At 44.0% G+C, this 19,941-nt stretch overlaps 1 protein-coding gene across 5 annotated transcripts in view; it reads left to right on the plus strand.

Moving 5' to 3' along the window:
• Positions 1-19,941, plus strand: part of IDE (insulin degrading enzyme) — a 102,879-nt gene that overhangs the window by 56,464 nt on the left and 26,474 nt on the right. For all 5 annotated transcript variants that reach the window (XM_060241345.1, XM_060241343.1, XM_060241344.1 and 2 more), the window contains exons 12-14: positions 11,797-11,899; positions 17,019-17,141; positions 17,931-18,013. In XM_060241345.1, the coding sequence (XP_060097328.1) occupies positions 11,797-11,899; positions 17,019-17,141; positions 17,931-18,013 (309 nt within the window). The remainder of the gene's footprint in view (positions 1-11,796; positions 11,900-17,018; positions 17,142-17,930; positions 18,014-19,941) is intronic.

Genomic DNA, 19,941 nt, shown 5'->3' on the forward strand with positions numbered 1-19,941 from the left:
AGATTAGACAAGACAAGTGGTGGACTTGCAGAGGAGTGGAGCTTCCCTCCCCTCTTGCTACATTTTTTTCTCCATTCACTCCAGCTCTGCTTCCGTCCATCTCAGTCTTCTTGCCTGATCCATACCAAACCTTTAATGGCATAACAGTTGCAAATAAAAATACACAGAATATAAGAACATTGGAGATAAAATCAAAATGAAACTGAGCTTACAGATGCATTCATACATGGTCAGATTTAAATTTAAGGATGTCAGCCAAAAATTTTGCCACAGCCTTGCTAATCTCCCTTGTAAAGCTTTGGAGGGAAACTCATTTAGTCTAGCCAACATAAATGCCCTACGATGACTTGGAATGGTTAAGTCTGATAGATAAGGGGGCATTTTGCTGCAGAAAGCATAAAGACCTAAGGAAGCTGGGGAGCAAATATAAGGGTCTGTTGGACGTAGGTTCGTTTCCTCCAACTCCAACAGTCTCAGCTTAATACATCTGAAGATATATGACTCATCAGAAGTAAAAAAATCATCAGCCTCTGTCCCCAGCTGGTTAAGTTTGGACATAAGCACTGCTAACCAGGATGAAATATATGGGTCTCTTTTCATACGATCAAGAAGGCTATTAGGATCTGTTCTAAAGTGAATTTTGAGCCAGAATTTAAACACTGCAATCCAGGCTTTTGTCTCCACCAAAGACTGACCCACCTCAAAGCAGAGAGCAAAGACACACATTTTGGCATACCAAGAATTTGTCTAAAGAATAAGGCTTGAATGCCCTCCACTTTCCTGGTAAATGTTGAGATCCATATAGGGATACCATAGAGAATTTGGGCTAGCGTTTTTGCTTTGAACATCTTAATTGATGCCGGAACTAATTGGTTGCCCTTTGCAAAGAAAAACTGTTTATTTTGAGCAACCGAACATTTAGCCAAGTTGACGGTGTTATTACAATGTGAAGCCCAGCTTAACTTGTGATTAAAAGTGATTCTCCAAGTATTTAAAAATTTTTGTTTGCTCAGTTGTTGAGTTGCCAATAAACCATCTCTGGGGGCGCCAGCAATTTGAAAAAATAACTACTTTAGATTTGGCATAATTGATAGAGAGTGAATTACAATTACAGTAGTCATAGAAGGCATTCAAATACCTTTTCAGGCCCACACTTGTACAAGAGAGGATGGTAGTATCATTGGCATAAATTAATAAGGGGACAGCTCGGCCTGCTAGTTTAGGCAGATGACCGTTAATAGGGTTCAAAAATTGTACCAGGTAAGTTAAAAATAAATTTAAAAGATGCGGGGCCAGCATGCAGCCTTGTTTAACCCTCTTTAACATTGGGATTTTGCTAGTCAAGTCACCACTAGAAGAAAATTTCACTTGGCAAAAAGTATTAGAATGAAGTTTCCTCAAGAGAAACAGCGGACGGGGGTCCATTCCCAGGTAACCTAGCTTAATCCATAGTTGGGCTCTATCTATTGAATCAAATACGCCCTTCAAGTCGATGAAGGCAGCATATAATTTTTTTGTCCCCGTATGCATACATTTTTTAGCAACGAAGGCCAGAGTGCAGCAATGGTCCATAGCAGATTTGCCTTTGGAGAAGCCAGTTTGTTCAGGACCTATGATGTTGCCTAGGCGCATCCAGTCAGTTAATCGGAGTTCTAAATGTTTGGCATACAATTTGCCCACTATAGATAATAAACTAATGAGGCGGAAATTTTCTGGTAACTCCAACTCCCCCTTTTTGTAAATTGGGATAATTATAGAATCAAGCCAAGAATCTGGGATGGAGCTATGCAGATCAATGAATGAGAACAATTTTGCAAGGGGCAAGAGCCACCAATCGGCAAACTTTGTGAATACCTCAGCAGGAAGGCCATCAGGGCCTGCTGCTTTACCCGCTTTTAAATCCTTCAATAAATCACTGATTTCCTCTAGAGTTACTGGAGGCCAGACTGGCATATCAGTAACTGTGGGGTTTGCTAAGATAGGAGGGGATACACATGGAGCAGCAAAAATGTTAGAGAAGTAATCAACCCATGTTTGTGGAGAAATATTTGGGTCAGTAACAGAATTGTTTTTTAGATTACCCAAAATGATTCTCCACAAAGCCTTATTATCATTAGATTTTATCGAGTGGTAAAGTTGGTTCCGTTTATTCTGAAAGAAAACTTTCTTTTTGGCTGTAATAAGCTCCAGGTAGGCTGTTTTACAAGCAATATAGGCCTTAATTTTTGTTGGGTCTTTGGAGTGACGGGCCTCTTTGAATAGTGCTCTCAGTTCTTGTTTTCAAGCTAAACAATCTGTATCGAACCAGCTAGAGAAACTGGACCTAGACAAGATCACAGGTTTAGCTTTAGCACTACAGAAATCAATTAATAATGAGAATCCTGAAAGGATTGTATCATCTGAATTGGAATTTATGATTGAATCCCTTAATCTGCACAGTGCTTCAGAGCCAAAGAGGGAAGAAAACTCCCTTTCTAGGGCCGGGGGATTTTTTTTAGAACATTCTTAGAGGCCTTCACAGATTGGGAAAATGATACCATATTAACCTCCAAATCCAATCTTAAAGATAGAATTAGGCGCAAGTGGTTACTTTCTGTGCGCGAATCAATGTAAAAGGTTTCAATAGATGACAGAAGGTTGGGTGAACCCAAACACAAATCTATCACACTGCAACCCCGTGTGGGAAAAAAAGTAAAATCAGTTGCAGCTGGAAATTTGGAGAGACCATTAAATATTATAGCATTGTGTGCTATGCAGAATTCAATTAATCTAAGACACGCCTTATTGGTTAAAGTATCTTTAGAACAACGGGGCAAACATAATTGTAGTGAAAGGGATTTAGCCACTTCAAAGCCAAAATGAGAGATCCATTTCTGATTATTACTGCCTATCCGAGCATTAAAATCACCAAAAATTATGAGCTGAGCAGCATGGAATTTCCTAGACAAAGACATCACATAATCAGAAAATTTCTCCCAGACAGCATTAAACTCCAGCTCTCCATTAGAAAGGGCTTCTTGCCTGATCATTCCTCTCTGCCCCCCCCGAACACATACCTCCTTAAATTTAAACTGAAACTATTTATCCCCCCTACTTCCTTGAGTATCAACATCAAACAATTGGCATCTCAGTAGCCATGTTAAGTTACCTAGACAACTTCTCAAGGTAGCCTCATGAAATCTGAGCACTTTTTAAACTTCTTTGCTTTATTACTCCCTATTGATTGATTGATTGATTGCTAACCTGGGGGTTTCCTAGATCTTCTTTGTGGTCTCTGTGCTTCACACTCATGGGATAGAGTGCCTGCACTGATCCCTGGATCAGTACCTAAAAAGCCCAGGATTTTTAGCGCTCAGCACCCAGTGAGCATGCGCAGGCGCCCCAGTACACATGCTCACCAGGGCCGGCAAGAGGATCCTGCCAGTTGACTGCCGCGTTGAAAGGATCTTTCTTCAGTGCTCTGGTCGGTACTTACAGTTTCTTCTTGGTTTTTCCTCTTCTTGCCTGTTGATTTCTTTAGTTCTCCATCGTTGTTGAGAGAGAGAAAAAAGACGACTTTTAGTTGGACTTCGCCCTTCGAGGCATTTTCCCCCCTCCCTTGTCGCCATTCCCACTGCCTGTGGAAAAACATTAGGGGTTCTTCAAGCGGTGCCTGAAGTGCAGAAGTAAGATCGCTCCCCCGGATGGTCACTCCCTCTGCTTGTTGTGCCTGGGCGAGGGACACCGTGTTGACTCGTGCCCACATTGCTCTAAATTTTCCAAATGAAAGAGGAAAAATCGAGCGGCCAGGCTATCAGCGGCTTTAGTCGAATCGGCTCTTCTACCTCCTAAAATGGCATCGGGCCCTTCGGCATTGATGGGTGATGCAACCCAGTTCACAGCCTTGGCCTTGACGGGCCCATCATCTCAAGCGTCGGCTGTTATGCCGAGTGATCGGGATTGGCCTGCAAAGCAACCCTCCAAAGTATCAGTGGAGTCTACCCTGACAAAGAAGCATTGGGACTCGGGGTCCCGGTCGTCCCTCCCAAAGAAGCATAAACTGAAGGACAAGCGCAAGAAGCAGGACAGACTTTCCTGCACTCCTTCCCCTTGTAGGGATGCTTCTACAGACTCGGCATCGGTGCAAACTGCTCCACCATGGAAAATCCTTGCATCACCCAGCTGCCGGAGAAGTCCATCGGTGTCGGGCAGGCTTGGGTCACAACCGACTCATCTTTCGGGGTCGGAGCAGGAGATTGACTTGACCCAGCAAACTCTTTCCTCTCAGTCTGGTTTGCACTGGCAGAGCGACAGCAGTTCGGTGTCGGAGATTGGGGCTTCAACACTGACTGCACCCCTAGCACCACTAAGTTCCAGCAAAGGACATCTTCGGAGTAGAGAAATTGAGTTGAGTGCTTCTCTCCGCAGGTTTCCACCGCCACTGGTGTGGGACCAGCGTCAATGGCCTTGCTCATTTGGAACTTATCCATACCCTTCGCCATGCCTGTGGTACCTGCCCCGAGATCCAATGGATTGGGATTAATGCTCAGAAGTTTCCCACTTCTCGAGGGTCTGGCATCATTCACCAGTTTGTCGTATACCTTCGGCATCGATAGCGATTCCCCCGAAGAGGCGTAAGGAGAGGTCTGGGGGTTCACAGTTTCACCTGTCAGCATCAGTTCGCCAACCCGAGCTCGCCTCGACTCTGCAGCTATCAGAACACTCTAAGATGAGCGAGGAGTCTTCGACGTCAGATTTCGAAGTTGATACCAATGATCCGGACAAGGCACAGGCTGAACCTTCTTTGGACTCTCACATAGCAGATGACCTTCTGATATCTCCCTCAGAAGATCTCAAGTCGTATGGGGACCTAGTGAAGCATATGGCACAATCTCTCTCGCTCTCCATGGTGCAGCCGCAGCCAGTCATCAATGATACTGTTTTTGACATCATGCAGCGGGACACGTCGGCACCTGTGGCTCTCCCAGTTACCAAGGTCATTCTACAAGCAGTGAAGGAGCCATGGGCAAAGGCGGCATCCACACCGATCTCTTCACGGCGTTTAGACCACATGTATCGTGTCCAAGAAGCTGGTGCTAAGTTTCTTTTCAACCACCCCAAGCCTAATTCGGTGGTGGTCTCTTCATCTTTGAAAGTTCACAAGACTCACTCCACCCCTCCTGATAAAGAGGGTAAAAAGATCGATAACACTGGCAGACGTTTTTACTCTGCAGGGGCCTTGGGAGTAAAAATCTCTAATTATGCTTCCTGCATGGCACGTTACCAGTACTCGATTTGGGAACAACTCACACCTTTATTGTCCTCTCTGAGTGAGGATAAGCGGTCTTCAGTGAAGAAGCTGCAAAGGGAGGGATTTGCTGTGGCTAAACAACAGTTGGCCACGTTAAAGCATATGGTGGACATCTCTGCTAAGACTCTTAACTTCTGCCATTTCGTTATGCTGTCACTCCTGGTTGCATTTGACAGCCCTTCAGCCTGACACCAGGGCTTATGCGGAAGACCTTCCCTTTGAGGGCGAAGGTCTATTTAGTTCCACTACTGATAGTGTTTTACAGGAAATGGACAAAAGTATTAAAACCTCACGGAACCTCGGCATCCCTGCCTCTTCTCGGACTGGAAAGTCTAAGCAGTGGCATAAGCCCTGGCCCAAGAAATATTCCCCTGACCAATCCTGGAGACCTCGTTCATCACAGACAGAGAGCAGATCTCTTTATCAGGGAAATAATAAGTCCAAGTTTGCTTCAGCTTCTGCTGCTGCCAACAAAGCTCCGAAGCAGGGATTTGACTTTTCTGCCTTACACACCACGCTCCCCGCCCCTACTTCTGCCATCTGCCTCCATCACCACTTGCCTGCATGAGAGTCCATCTCCACAGACAAATGGGTTCTCTCCATTATAGCAGAGGGTTACAAGGTAGACTTTGCCCAGGTCCCAACTCAGTCAGTCTTTGTCATCACACCTCCTTCTCCCCCTTTGCTAGAGGAAGTGAGCAATCTTTTTCAGAAACAAGCCATAGAACCGGTCCCCTCAGTGGCCAGGGTCGGGGGGTTCTATTCTCGTTATTTTCTGGTCCCCAAACAGGATGGTGGACTGAGACCAATTATGGACCGTCGAAATTTGAACAAGTTTATTGTGTACCAGAAACTTCGGATGTCCACTCTACAGACCATCCTTCCCCTTATCTGCCAAGGAGACTGGATGGCGACCTTGGACCTGAAGGATGCCTACTTCCATGTCAGCGTCCATCCATCTTGCAGGCAGTTCCTCAGGTTCGCAATAGGCTCCAGCCACTTTCAGTTCAAAGTCCTTCCATTCGGCCTTTGTACTGCACCGCGGGTATTTACCAAGAGGATGAGCGTTGTAGCAGCACACCTCAGGCTTCAAGGCATAGTCGTCTTCCCATACATAGATGATTGGCTCGTGGCGGATTCGAAAGATTGTCCTGCCATATTGCTACAACTCTCTGCCTTCTCCATACCCTAGGTCTGCAGGTAAACACAAAAAAGTCTCACTTACTGCCATCAAGGAAAGTTCAGTTTATCGGAGCTCTCTTGGACACGGACCTTCATCGTGCCTTTCTGCCCCAGCAGCGGGCAATGGACATTATAACCCTCATTCATCTTTTTCAACTCAGGAGAAATGGGGCACGGCACAACAGTTGCAGCAGCTGCTGGGACTCATGGCGGCGACTACAAACTTGTTGTTGTTCGCGAAACTCAGCATGTGAGGGCTTCAACTTTGGTTTCTCAAAAAGTTTCCCCGCCTACGGGACTCACCTCAAAAGAGGTTCAGGATTCCACCCTCGATACTCCGGTACCTGGAATGGTGGACCTCCAGAGACAACATCTGTCAAGGAGCTCCCTTCCATCTGCCAGTAACGACGGTTACGATCACCACAGATGTGTCCCTATGGGGATGGGGTGCTCACATGGATACTCGGGGGGGCGGGCATGGCCTCTACAGCTGACTTTTTGCCATATAAACTATCTGGAGCTTTTGGAGATTCATTTCACTCTTCGGTCCTTCCGCCCCTTAGTAGCAGGAAAGGCTGTGGGGCTGTGCTGATGGACAATACTATAACCCTTTGTTACATCAACAGACAGGGTGGGACAGTCTCCCAAAAACTCTATGCTCTAGCAATAGAGCTGTGGTTGGAATGTTTGGATCAGGGCACCTATGTGAAGGCCTCCCATCTCCCTGGGGTACTCAACCTGCAGGCGGACTCCTTGAGCAGAGGAGCCGCGTCTCCACACAAATGGGAGATACAGTGGCGTTTCCTTCAACCAGTGTTTTGGCTGTGGGGGTATCCCCAGATTGATATTTTCGCCACAGCCCTGAATTGGAAGTGTCCCTTTGTTTTGCACCGGCGGGGGAATGGACCCGGCTTCCTTGGGGGATGGTCTACTGCTTCCTTGGAGGGGTCTTTTCCTTTACCTGTTCCTGCCTCTTCCACTGCTGACCAGGATAGTCAAAAAAATAAAGAGGGAGGAACTGAGGTGCATACTAATGATGCCGTGGTGGCCTCGACAAAACTGGTTTCCAATCTCGCTCCACTTAGTGCGGGGAACTTTTCATCATTTCCCAGCAGAGCCAGACCTCCTTTCGACCCAGGAAGGTCAAGTGTTTCACCACAACGTACCTCACCTAAAGTTAACAGCATGGTTCATTGATCCTGCAGATTTTCGGATAGGGTCCACCACGTTTTTCTGAATAGTAGGAAGTTGTCTACTCGAATCTCCTATGACAGGAAGTGGGGCAAATTTGTACATTTTTGGCTGATACTGCAGTCTTACCTCAACTGGTGGGCTTACCTGTGATTTTCGATTTTTTGTCTCTTGTCGATGCTGGCCTTTCCTTTTCTTTGGTGAAAGTTTATCAGCTCACATGATTCAGTTGAGGGGCATTCAGTGTTTGCCCATCCTCGCTCAAAGCAATTCCTGAAGGGACTTCTCAGGTTGCACCCTCCAACTAGATCACCCCCACAGTTGTGGGATTTGCCATTTGTTTTGGATAGGTTGACCAGGCGCCCTTTTGAACCGATGGCAACCTGTTCTCTGCCACTTCTATCTTGGAAAACTGCGTTTTTGGTGGCAGTCATGTCAGCACGCCGGGTGGGGGAACTCATGGCTATGCGTTGTGACCACCTATACTTAGTTTTTCACGAGTCAGGAGTATCCTTGGCTCCCGATGTTTTGTTCCTCCCTAAGGTAGTTTCCCAGTTTCATCTTAAGTTGGAAGTTTGGCTGCCTATGTTTTACCCTACGCCTAACTTGGACGAGGAGCATCGGCTGCATGCCTTGGATGTTAAGCATGCGTTACTTTTCTACCTGAGCCATTCTAACGGCTTTCGTCAGGACCCACATCTCTTTGTGTCCTATGCTGCTCCCCGATTTGGTTCCAGAATCTAATCTCAGAGGCTTTCTAAGTGGCTTACTGAAACTATTAAACTGTTACCTGCTGGCGAAGAAGCCGTTGCCTGGGCACTCTACTGGGGCTATGGCGACGTCAGTCGCATTCCTGAAGGGTGTTTCCTTGATGGATGTTTGCAACGCCACCACCTGGTCCTCTCCCCATGCTTTCATGAAGCATTATGCCTTGGATGTGTGTACCCAGCAGAGGACTCGTTTGGGAGCTGTGGTGCTGCAAGCTTTCTCTTTTGGTTGACCATCTGCTCCCGCCTCCAGGTATGTCTGGCTTGCTAATCTCCCATGAGTCTGAAGCACAGAGACCACAAAGAAGATAGACAGGTTGCTTACCTGTAACTGATGATCTTCGAGTGGTCATCTGTGCATTCATACTACCCGCCTCCTTCCCCACTGCTGATGGTCTCCCTATTTTAGGGGCTTCCAGCAGTCAGGAAGGAACTGTTGGGATCCTCATGCCAGCCCTGGTGAGCATCCATGCTGGGGCTCCTACACATCCTCACTGGGTGCAGAGCGCGAAAAATCCTGGGCTTTTTAGGTGCCGATCTGCGGATCGGCGCAGGCTCTCTATCCCATGAGTGTGAATGCACAGATGACCACTCGAAGATCATCAGTTACAGATAAGCAACCTGTCTTTTTGCATAAACATTTAACCTAGCCCTAGGTGACCCCATTGTTCAGTTTCTTTGTTTGCACAGTGAGGCCATGCTGAGACTTGGGTGATTTTTTTTACAGTTACACTGGATCATAACAAACTATTTGTTATGATTTCCATCTTTGATTGTAAATTCACACGCCCCCCACCCCAGTTTTCACCTATCCAGTGCCATTACCAAGACTTGTATAAGGATGCTCATTTAAACTGACTCTCACTTGTCTGAATTGTCCCACCTTTATTGATGTAATGGCATAATCTGTATCTGTTCTGTGATTTGTATGGTCTGCTTGGTGCAGAGGAAAAACACAGCTGTTCAATGGCAACAGAGAGGGCTTCATTTTTAATTAGTGGCAAGTGATTTTTTTTTAACAAAATGAAGCTTTATATTATCTTCTTCCTATTATGGTAAATAGCATAGCCATTTTAGCCCCCCCCCCAAAAGTTCATATTGTAATGATAGTCTTCAAGCTTGTATGTACGTAAATCAGGATGTTTTATTTTATTTTTTTGCTGAAACCATGGTTCTGCTGGCATGTATACTAGAAACACTTAGATAAGCAATGTTCTCTCAATGCCAATGACAGAACAGTTGCCATGGAAACTAATTTCAAAGGGAAATAAGCTTCCCTCAGACCATTGTATTGTGCTTGTATTCATACATAATGTGAAAGAAGACGGTGTGGGGTGCATCATTTATAGTATAGAATCTTCCATCTTGAGATATAACTTGGCAGCCAAGAAGAAGGTTAAAATGAAAAACTGCTGGCTATTTATGTTTCTGGTTCAGCTCTATTCATTGTTTTTAAGGATTTGTTGGTACTAAATGTTCGAATTGATTAAGTGTTCCATGGATCCAACTGTCCTATATTCTTCTAATTAACTACCAGTTGGCTTCGAAACGCAGAGCGTTGTTGATAGTAAATGTTTTCTCTAGCACATAATTGACTGTAGAGGCTCTTAATTGCTCCTGCTATTTTACTGTATCTCCTTTTTTCCCCAACTGGAGAAATAAAAAGCAGTTCTTCATTAAAAGAATTTCTTTTAAAATTGCAGTCTGTGCAACTCAGAAATGTCAATTGGAAACCTAGCAGGAGAACACTGCTGATACCATGAACCGCAAATCATGTTGTGTTTTCAGTCACAGAAGAAATTTTATCTGGCATGATCTGTCTTTCTGAATATACAGAAATGCTAAAAGTGGATTCAGGAATGGCTTGAATATATTAAATGAGCTCTTGAGAAGGCCCTTCAGAACTACAAAAATAAATGGAATTGTCAAACAATATTTAGCCTTTTCCTTTCAGTATGCACTAGTTCTTACTCCCCTAGGGATTGCACTGTTCTCTTAGACTAGTAGATAAAGCAGATTGCATATTTTAATGAGGAAGGGGGTTGACTGCCATCCCCTCTTTTGGTCCCCGTCCAGCTCTGAAGTTAGTGAATGTTCTCTCTTCTGTCACACATGCACGTATGTGGTGGAACAATGGCACTTCTTAGCGTTTTCCTTTTAGTGAGGGAAATGAAGCAAACCTTTGTAGTTGCCATGCACGTGTGTCTCTCTCTCTCTCTGTTGGAGGAAAGAGAATGAGAGTATGCACACACTCAAAAGTCACAGTACTGCATAATGTTCCCCAGCCAGCAAAGATTACATGAAATTATACTTTCCTGCATTTGTTTGAGGGGAGGGGGTGGCTTTTAATCATATAGGACCGGAAGGGCCAGTCGATTAAACAAATGGATATCTTGAACAGACGAGAAATAGCTGCAGTTCATGATCTTTTTTTCTAGGTATGTTGATTTTAAAATGTCACCAACTATCAAAATTTTGCTGTAATTAAGTAATAAAAAGATGTAGTGGACAATATTGTAAAACTGCCTGCAGAATTTTTGAATTTTCTCTCTTGTAGCATTCATAATCCTTTGTTTTGTGTGTCGTTGCAAATGAATGCAGCATAAGGTTTGAAGCAGAATTTTGGGTTATGAGGATTCCAAGGGAAATTATATGAGAAAAAGCAGACAGGCAGTTAGTTCTCTGTGCAGCATCCCACATTCAGTTGACATATGCCAACTAGTTGAGAAGCATGACGAGTACACTAGCAAGCAACTGAGAAGGCCTTTCTGGGATTATTGATTCTTAGTATTCTAGACATAGTATCCTAGCTGCATTAACTGCTTAGATTTCTTGTTGGTTGCAGGGAACCTAACATGAAGGAAGAGGATCCTATCTCCAACTGAGAACAAATAATTCTCTTTTTCCTTCAAAACATAGAATCACTGCTTTTCTGCTTCTGAGAAGCATCTCTGTATAATATATAATTTCAAGTGCCTTAATGCAAGAGCTAGAAATCATTTATTTTGCTGAAAGCTAGAATATTACACTTGCAAGAATGAGAGGTTAATGAAGTATTTTACAAGATACTAACTTACTGTTATTGCCAGAACAGTGCATTAAATTTTTTGATTTGCCACAGAATTTCTATCTAAATAACGTCTTGGGATCCATTTACTTGATACTTTTAGTATAGCCAAATGTACGTTGGCTTGTTTCACAAGAGTATTAAAAGGAGTGTCTGAATATATAGTAAGATATTAAAAATTACAACATTGATAAAAATGTACCTAATCAATGTGACCAAATAAAATGATTTGTACAGCTTTTGGGAAAACATGATTACTTACCATTTTTTACTTATCATTTTTTTTGTTTCATTTTTAGGGTTGCAATAGTTTCTAAGACTTTTGAAGGAAAAACTGATAGAACAGAAAAGTGGTATGGAACCCAATACAAGCAAGAAGCAATTTCTGATGAAGTAATTAAGGTGTGCTAAGAAAATTGGTAGTGTCTGATTCTTGAAGCAATCTGAAATGTGTGGCCTTTATTTTTGCGCTACAGCAAAGGAAGATTCCCATCCCACCCAATAACTGCAAATGCATGTTACTTGTACAACCAGTTTGCATCAGGGGAAGTTAGCTGGTGTTAGAAAGAAAAAGTACTATTGATTCCGCGGTACTGTGGATAGCTTTATTGCAGTGGGCTTACCATGTTTAATACATGTTTGAAAAGCTCTATTAAAATATCTGTTCAGGTATCTTCTGCTTAAAAGTTGAGGGGGTCTTAGATCCTTTTAAAATAGTTGTTTGAGATGTAAGACCCATAAATTGGATGTTTGATAATTCACCCTGTGCCCATCCCCCCCCCACTCCTGTTTCTGAGGAAATCCTATGAATGTTAGGGGAGGGGGGTTGTCTTGGGAAGGTGGAATTGGTGAAAATTATATTCTCTTTCCCTCCCTGTTTGCACCCCTTGCTCTGTTTGCATAGCAGCTCATGCAAGAAGTTAGGGTTGCCGGCCTCCAGGTGGAGCCTGGAGATTTCCTGCTTTCACAGCTGATCTCCAGATGGCAGAGATCAGCTCCCCTGGAGAAAATAGCTACCTTGAAGGGTGGACTCTGTGGCATTGTACCATCCTGATGTCCCTTCCCAAACCCCACCCTCTCCTGGATCCACCCCCAAAGTCTCTAGGTATTTTCCAGCAGACATGGCAACCCTATCCTTCAGAGTGTACTCCACCCACCTCATTCCACAAATCTCATGAGGATCCCCTAATCCTCAATAATGACTTTTGATGGTGTGGGGAGCTGCTTTGGCCAGGGGAAGTCAGCAGAAGTTGATTGAGTTCACAGACTCCATTCTGGATCCAAGCCATTGACATCTGTAAAACTAGTCTACCAAACACACAAGACAAGAGCTTTTAATTTGCAAAGTGTGGGAGAAACATCCCTCTGAATCTAGGCAATTAACCTGTGCAAAGAATTGACAATCAAAATTAGATAGAACAGGGCTTTTTTGTAGAAAAAGCCCAGCAGGAACTTATTTGCATATTAGGCCACGCCCCCCTGACAGCACCAATGTTTCATGTAGAGGTTTCTGTGGGAAAAGTCCAGTAGGCACTCATTTGCATATTAGGCCACACCTCTTGATGCCAAGCTGTCCTTGTGCGTTCTTGCTCCAAAAAAGCTCTGAGATAGAAATTCCACCACCATTCTGTCCGTGATTTTAGCATTGAATATTTATTTTGGCTTTTGAAAACTGGTCGATTATTCAGCCTTTCAAGTTCATATCCAATAGATCGTAGATGGAGCAACTGGGGCTATATATGTGAGGACATCTTTTAAACTCATGTCAGCTGTTCGACCAAGAAGAAAGAGTAGAATCAGCTAAATTCAATGCTCCATTCCCCCCCCCCCCCAGACATCAGTTTCCAGTAATTTTAGATTTTCTTTGTGGTCTCTGCGTATAACACCCTTGGGATCTAGGTACCGGTGCCAACTTCAATCAGTAAACTTCAAAGCTTAAGAGATTTTTGTGCCCAGATGCCAGTGGCCATGTGTAGAAGCCCAACCACACATGTTCACTGGAGTGGGCATCCCACCAATTCTCTTCTAACCAGTGCCGGACAATCTCTTTCTTCAATCTGTGAACATCATTTTCATTGCTTCCAGCTTTCCCTTAACTTCCTATTTGTTTTTCCCTGCCTAAAGGTTTGAAAGGCTGACATTAGGGGCATTTGGGACTTCCACCTCCCCAGAGGGGGCCACCATCCTCTTACCCTTGTCTCCCTTACCCCCTTGCATGGAAAAGTGCTAGGGTTTCCTTAAGCATTGCATTAAGTGCAGGAGCAAAATCGCTCCACCTGGCAGTCATTCTCTCTGTCTCTTGTGCTTGGGGGAAGCACACAGAACACTTCACAGACTTCTGTTTTCCAAGCAAGCCAGGAAGAACACAGCAACCCGTTTATCAGCTGTATTTTTAGTAGATGCTCTTTCTCCATGCAAAATGGCATCATCAGCACCAACAACTCTCAACATGTCAGCTGAACCATCAACCCTGACCAGCAGATCAACATCGATCCCAGCAACTGCTACCAGCCATACCTTCTCTGACACCAATCACTCCCTCAAACAAGCAAGTTCAGCATCTTGGTCGGAATCCTCTACCCTGTGAAAAAGAACAGAGGATAAAGGGTCTCATTCAGAGAAGAAGAGGTGCAAACATAACGATAAACACCATAAACATGATTATCACTTCCTGACTCTGAAATCTCCACTGTTGAACCTGACGGTACCGACCCAGCTGATCATCTCATTGGGATTGGACTGCGACGTCGATCTCACTCAACATTCTGGAGCAGAAGACAGTCTGCCATCTGAGCCTCCATTCTCCCCTCAAGATCCTCAGCTACATGACAAAACAGCTCAACCTCAGGACCATTCCTCTTGGGACCGATCACTGCACAAAGACCCAGATAGGTTTCTGGCTTGTGACTGCTCTCCATGACGCCCCAATCGGAACAGGTCCCCATCCCGACCTCCTCCCCTGCCAGTAGCTCCTTGGGATCAGTGGCAATACCTTTAATGGTGCCTATCCTCCACAATCCACCTTTCTTTGGCTTCCACCTCCACCGCCAATGGACTGGAATCAGTATTTGGAGGCCTTGCACCACTCAATAACTCTATATCGACAGCCCCACCGTACTCCCATCACCTTGATCTCTAAACCCAATGTACCTCTAGATTAGAGTCAACGAGAACGTCCTAAACTTTGCTCAATTGATTCTGATGAAACTTCTCCAAAATTACCACCACCTCCTAAAAGCACCCCAAGCCAGACTCGGTCCTGACCCTTCATCTTTTGGAGCATTCTGAATCTGAGTCAGCTGCGACGTCTGCCAAAGACTCATGACGATATGGGCCAATGGTTCCCCAACCTCAAATCCTCTCCACCTCAGAAGGTAGCAGAGGAATTACCTATCTCCCCATCTAAAGTCTTAAAGTTCTATGGGAATCTCATCAAGCATATGACTCATACCCTTTCACTGTCCACAGTCCAGACCCAACCCATGATTACAGACAGTTTTTTATATTATGCAATTGGACACGTCAACTGCAATTGCTCTGCCTCTTACTACGGTCATGCTCCATACTGCCAAAGAATCTTGGGACAAGCTGGCATCTACTCCAGTGTCACCCCACCAGTTGGACCACATGTATGAATCCAGGAGACAGGTGTAGAATTTCTCGTCTCGCACCCTAAATCCACCTCCGTCAGGTTTCCTACTTACCCAAGGCCAAAAAGATTCACTCTTCTCCCCTGGACAGAGAAGGGAAGAAGCTGGACAGGTTTGGTCGCAAGATCTATTCAGCAGGGGCACTTGGCCTCAAAGCTGCAAACTATACTGCCTGCATGGGGCGCTCCCAATATGCTCTCTGGGAACAATTATCCACAACCATTGCTGAACTCCCAGAGGACAAGAGAAATTCCGCTAGATGGAACCAGAAGGAAGGCATGATCCTAACTAAGCAACAGCTAAATTCCTCCAAGCATATCAGGGACATTTTTGCTAAAACTTTGATCTTGGTCATCACCCTCAGATGCCACTCATGGCTCCATTCTCCTGCCCTCCAACCTGACAACCGGGCATACGAGGAAGACTTACATTTTGATGGCAATGGTCTCATTAATGCCGCAACAGACTCTGTCCTACAAGAAATGGACAAGAGTATTAAGACTTCTAGAAACTTGGGAATCTCGTCATCTTCACACTCCCAGTACAAGAAGACATGGGCTAAACCATGGAACAAGCATCTGTACCAGCGACAATCCTTAGATTAGCCTTGGCGCTCCAGGTCCTCCACACCATCCCTGAAACAATCCTTTGGGTCCAAAACCAAACACTCTCCACCTTATTCTCAGCCCTCCAGACAAAAAGGTGCACATGTTTCAAACAGGGTCTTTGACTCTATCTCTGTAGTACAGAAGATCCTCAGGGAATGCCCATCAGGAATCCTGCTGACACTGTAAGGATGATGCTGAATGCAGACTATACTTTTTACATGTCAAATGGGCACTCCTTTTCTACCTTCAACATTCTCGCCCATATAAGGACGCTAGACTTTTCATGTCCTACACTCCTCCTTCTCAGGACCTACAGATCTCTTCCCAGAAGTTATCTAAATGACTAACTAAAACCATCAGACTGTACTATTTGCTAGAGAAACAGCCTCTTCCAAGACCTGCCTAGGCATACTCAAGAGCCATGGCTATATCTAGAGCTTTCCTCAAGGACACTTCTCTGCAGGAGATCTATAAAGCTGCTACCTGGACATCACCACATACCTTCATGAGGCACTACACACTGGACATTTGCCTCCATCACTGTACAGCAGTGGACCAAGCTGTGCTGCAATCTGCTACTCTCTGAGAACACCACCAGCACCCTCCCCTCCAGGTAGGCCCCAGCTTGCTATTCTCTTAAGGGTGTGATGCACAGAGACCATGAAGAATAGTTGCTTACCTGTAACTGATGATCTTTGAGTGGTCATCTCTGTATTCATACTTCCCGCCCTTCTTCCCCACTGCTGTCGGTCCTCTCTTCTGGATCACACAGTGGTCAGAAGGAACTGGCAGAATGTCCACGCCTGCTCCTGGGAGCATGTGTGATGGGGTTTCTGCACATGTCCACTGGCCATGAAAATCCCTTAGGCTTTTAAGTTTACCGATCAAGGTCGGTGCAGGCACCTAGACCCCAAGGGTGTGAATGCACAAATGACCTCTCGAAGATGGTCAGTTACAGGTAAGCAACCTCCCCCCCCCCAGTCCTCCGCAAGTGCTGCTCCTGCTGCTGGGCCGGAGAGAAACCATGCACGAACACCTTGTTGCACAAGAAGTTCTCAGTCTAGCTAGGATTACACGTGTGGGAATCTGCTTCCAGGTGTGAGATGCCCCTGACAGTTTTGACAGAAAAATTGAGAAATCTGACTTGGTTTTTGCATAGTTGAGATAGTTGTCCTTAGCAAGGCATGATTGCAGCATTTCTTTTTGGTGCATCCCCCAAATAGTAACACAGGTTTACTCTACTTGCTTACACTGTTCATGTAGAAATGGCAAAATGCTGACCTTAATGGGAAATTCAAGCTCCCAATGAAGAATGAATTTATTCCTACGAACTTTGAAATTGTACCACTAGAAAAAGATGCACCGCAGTACCCAACTCTTATTAAGGTAAGTAAACATCTCTGTTTAATAACAGTGGGTGGAATTTCTGGAATTTGTTCCCATTATTTCGTGAAGTGCTTTTTGAAAGACTAAGGTTATCTAATCAAGGATAAATCTTTTTTACTAACTTTGATTTAAAACGCTGCTTGAGCAGCATTTTTAGATAATAAAAGATCAATTAAATTATACATCTAAGTATCTTTTAAATGATGACTAACTCCTGGCTTTTAAAACCTTACATTCAAATTACATAAATCTTTAATTGTAATACTTAAAAATTCATTTCTGCCTTTTTCATTTGCAGAAAGATTGTTTTAATTGGTTAATGTCTCTGGTATACTCCATTATGTCGCCTAAATATGTGGCATTTGGGGCATAATTTCATTGAACGCATAGCAGTGCTTGCGCACAGTAGCACTCCCCCCCACCCCCTGAGCTCAACAGCAGCCTGTCTTCCTTACCACAAGAATGCATGTAGATTGCATCAAGGGAAATGCACAGAATGGGAGGTCTGTGTATGCTCCCAGGCCATCCTCCCATCTCTCTTATATGAAGAGCTGGATTGGGATATGGGAAGTAGGCACAGGTTGTGTATTACCTGAATTGCTGTCTTGCACTTCTTGCACATGCAGCCATGTGCTTTCATTGGAAGACATGGGGAAACAAGTTTGCATCAAGTCCTTTGCTGGAGTGGGAGCTGCCCAGGCTCAACTGGATGAAACATAGCATCTTCAAATAATATCAGCAAAATGATAACAGTAATATAATGTAATAGATGTGTTTTCTTAAATGCAGGACACTGCTTTGAGCAAGCTGTGGTTCAAACAAGATGACAAATTTTTCCTGCCTAAAGCATGTCTCAACTTTGAATTTTTTAGGTATGTAATTATTTTTGCCTGCAAAATGTATAATAATTAATACGGCAATTTTTTAATTTAAGGAAACATTTTACCAAGATTTGATGGATAGGATGATAGATATACATAGATGAGAGAGAGAGAGAGAGAGAGAGAGAATATAAGTGCAGTCAAAATTATCCACCCCCACCTCATTTTCATGCAGAAGCTTCATTCTGTAGTTCACTTTGCAGTGTGCGCCCCTTTCCCTTTTAGTGAAAGGAATATTTGGTTGAGGGAATATGCCTGCATAGACTGCTTTCTATACACTCTGACCCATTATTGGATCCAAGGGGAGGGGCTGTAGCTCAGTAACAGTGCATCTGCTGGGCTGTAGCTCAGTAACAGTGCATCTGCTTGGCATGCTAATCCTTAGCATCTCCAGTTAAAGAATCTGGCAGTAGGTGATGTAAAAGACCAAAGACCTCTGTCTGAGACTCTGAGAGCCACTGCTAGTTGGAGTAGTTAGTAGTCAAGTTGGTGGACTGAGGCTCTGACTTATTATAAGGCATGTGTTTGTTACTTATTCATATGCAGCCTTCACCTTACAGAGCAGCTCTGGCTGACGTGTTCTCTGAGGTTTCTGTTCTGGGATTTTTCCATCCTCATAGCTTTTAGTTTCTTTAGTCGGACTCTGATCTTGATGAGTGCCTGCCTTGACTTCAAACAAATCCACTTGAATGCAGTTTGAGTCTTCATAGCTTAAACTTAATGTGCCACATCATCGGTACAATAAAGATTGGTATGTGCAAGTGAGTCATTATCCTTTAAATGCCCAAGTTATGTATGGGTTGAATGCATCTCTTTCTAAGACAGAATTTTTCAGTGAAAACCACAAGTTGGTGGAACGCAGGACTCTTGTACCTAGGGGAAAAATATAATTATAATTATTTATCTGCTCAAAAACCAACTTCTTCCTTTTTGACTGTGTACAGACAGTAGTTTTTTAAGAAGCCTCGTTAGGGGTATTGTAGAGTCAGCATTACCAACTATACACTTTTTTTTGTCCTGGCACAGTTTTTGAAATCCTACAGCAGGTCTGTCATGGAAAAGCCAAGAATAGTTCTCAGAGGAATTGAAATATTTAAAATTATGCATTTCCATGAACTCATAAGTACCCACCCACAGTGCCAGCTACCCACTGCCTCAGCCAACTGCTCCGATCCTGCAGTACACAATGCAAGCAGTGGATGCTTTGTGTTGTATGTCTGCATAGGGTGCAGCTAGATGATCCATCGCTCCTGATGCAGATTTCCAATTGAATTATGCCCCCTCTCCAAGGAGGCTGCATCTGTACATGAGTCAGGAGGACCATTTTAAAGCAGTGACTCATGTAGAAATTCATGAGGATGTGTAGTTACTGTAAAAGCAAACGTTTAGGGGGTTGTATTGTTTTGACTCAGAGTAGAAGTATGCCTCAGCTTATTGGAATTTTAGAAAGCATTGATCCATCAATTTGAATGTTCCTATAATTCTGTGTTTTGTTTTTAACTACCTGGTTACCTGTTCCCCCATCTGCCATTGTAGGACCATTTAAAAAAAAAAAGTCTTTTTCTTTGGATAGCGCACTCCCTGATTCCAGCACAAGAACAAACATTACTCATTTTTGTTTTTCTTTTTTTAAAGGGAAAGACAGGGTGTTTTTTCTTTCTGTACAGAAAACCTTTTTCTCCCTAGAAATCACCCTTTATTGCATTTGTATGGTTATCAGGCTGCTGAAGCAGAATTAATGCTAGTGCCACTGTAGCAAAGAAGGTGGAAATTGCGGCTGTTGTTTCACAGAAAGAATAGACTGTCCTGTGACCAAAATACATATTATGTGTGCTTCTGTTTATAAAATTTACAGCTTTAAAGATGAATTTTAGCAGAAAATAGATAATCTGGGTATGTGCCTTTCATCCCAGTATTCC

The sequence above is a fragment of the Heteronotia binoei genome, chromosome 6, assembly GCF_032191835.1.
Source record: "Heteronotia binoei isolate CCM8104 ecotype False Entrance Well chromosome 6, APGP_CSIRO_Hbin_v1, whole genome shotgun sequence".
Classification (NCBI taxonomy): domain Eukaryota; kingdom Metazoa; phylum Chordata; class Lepidosauria; order Squamata; family Gekkonidae; genus Heteronotia; species Heteronotia binoei.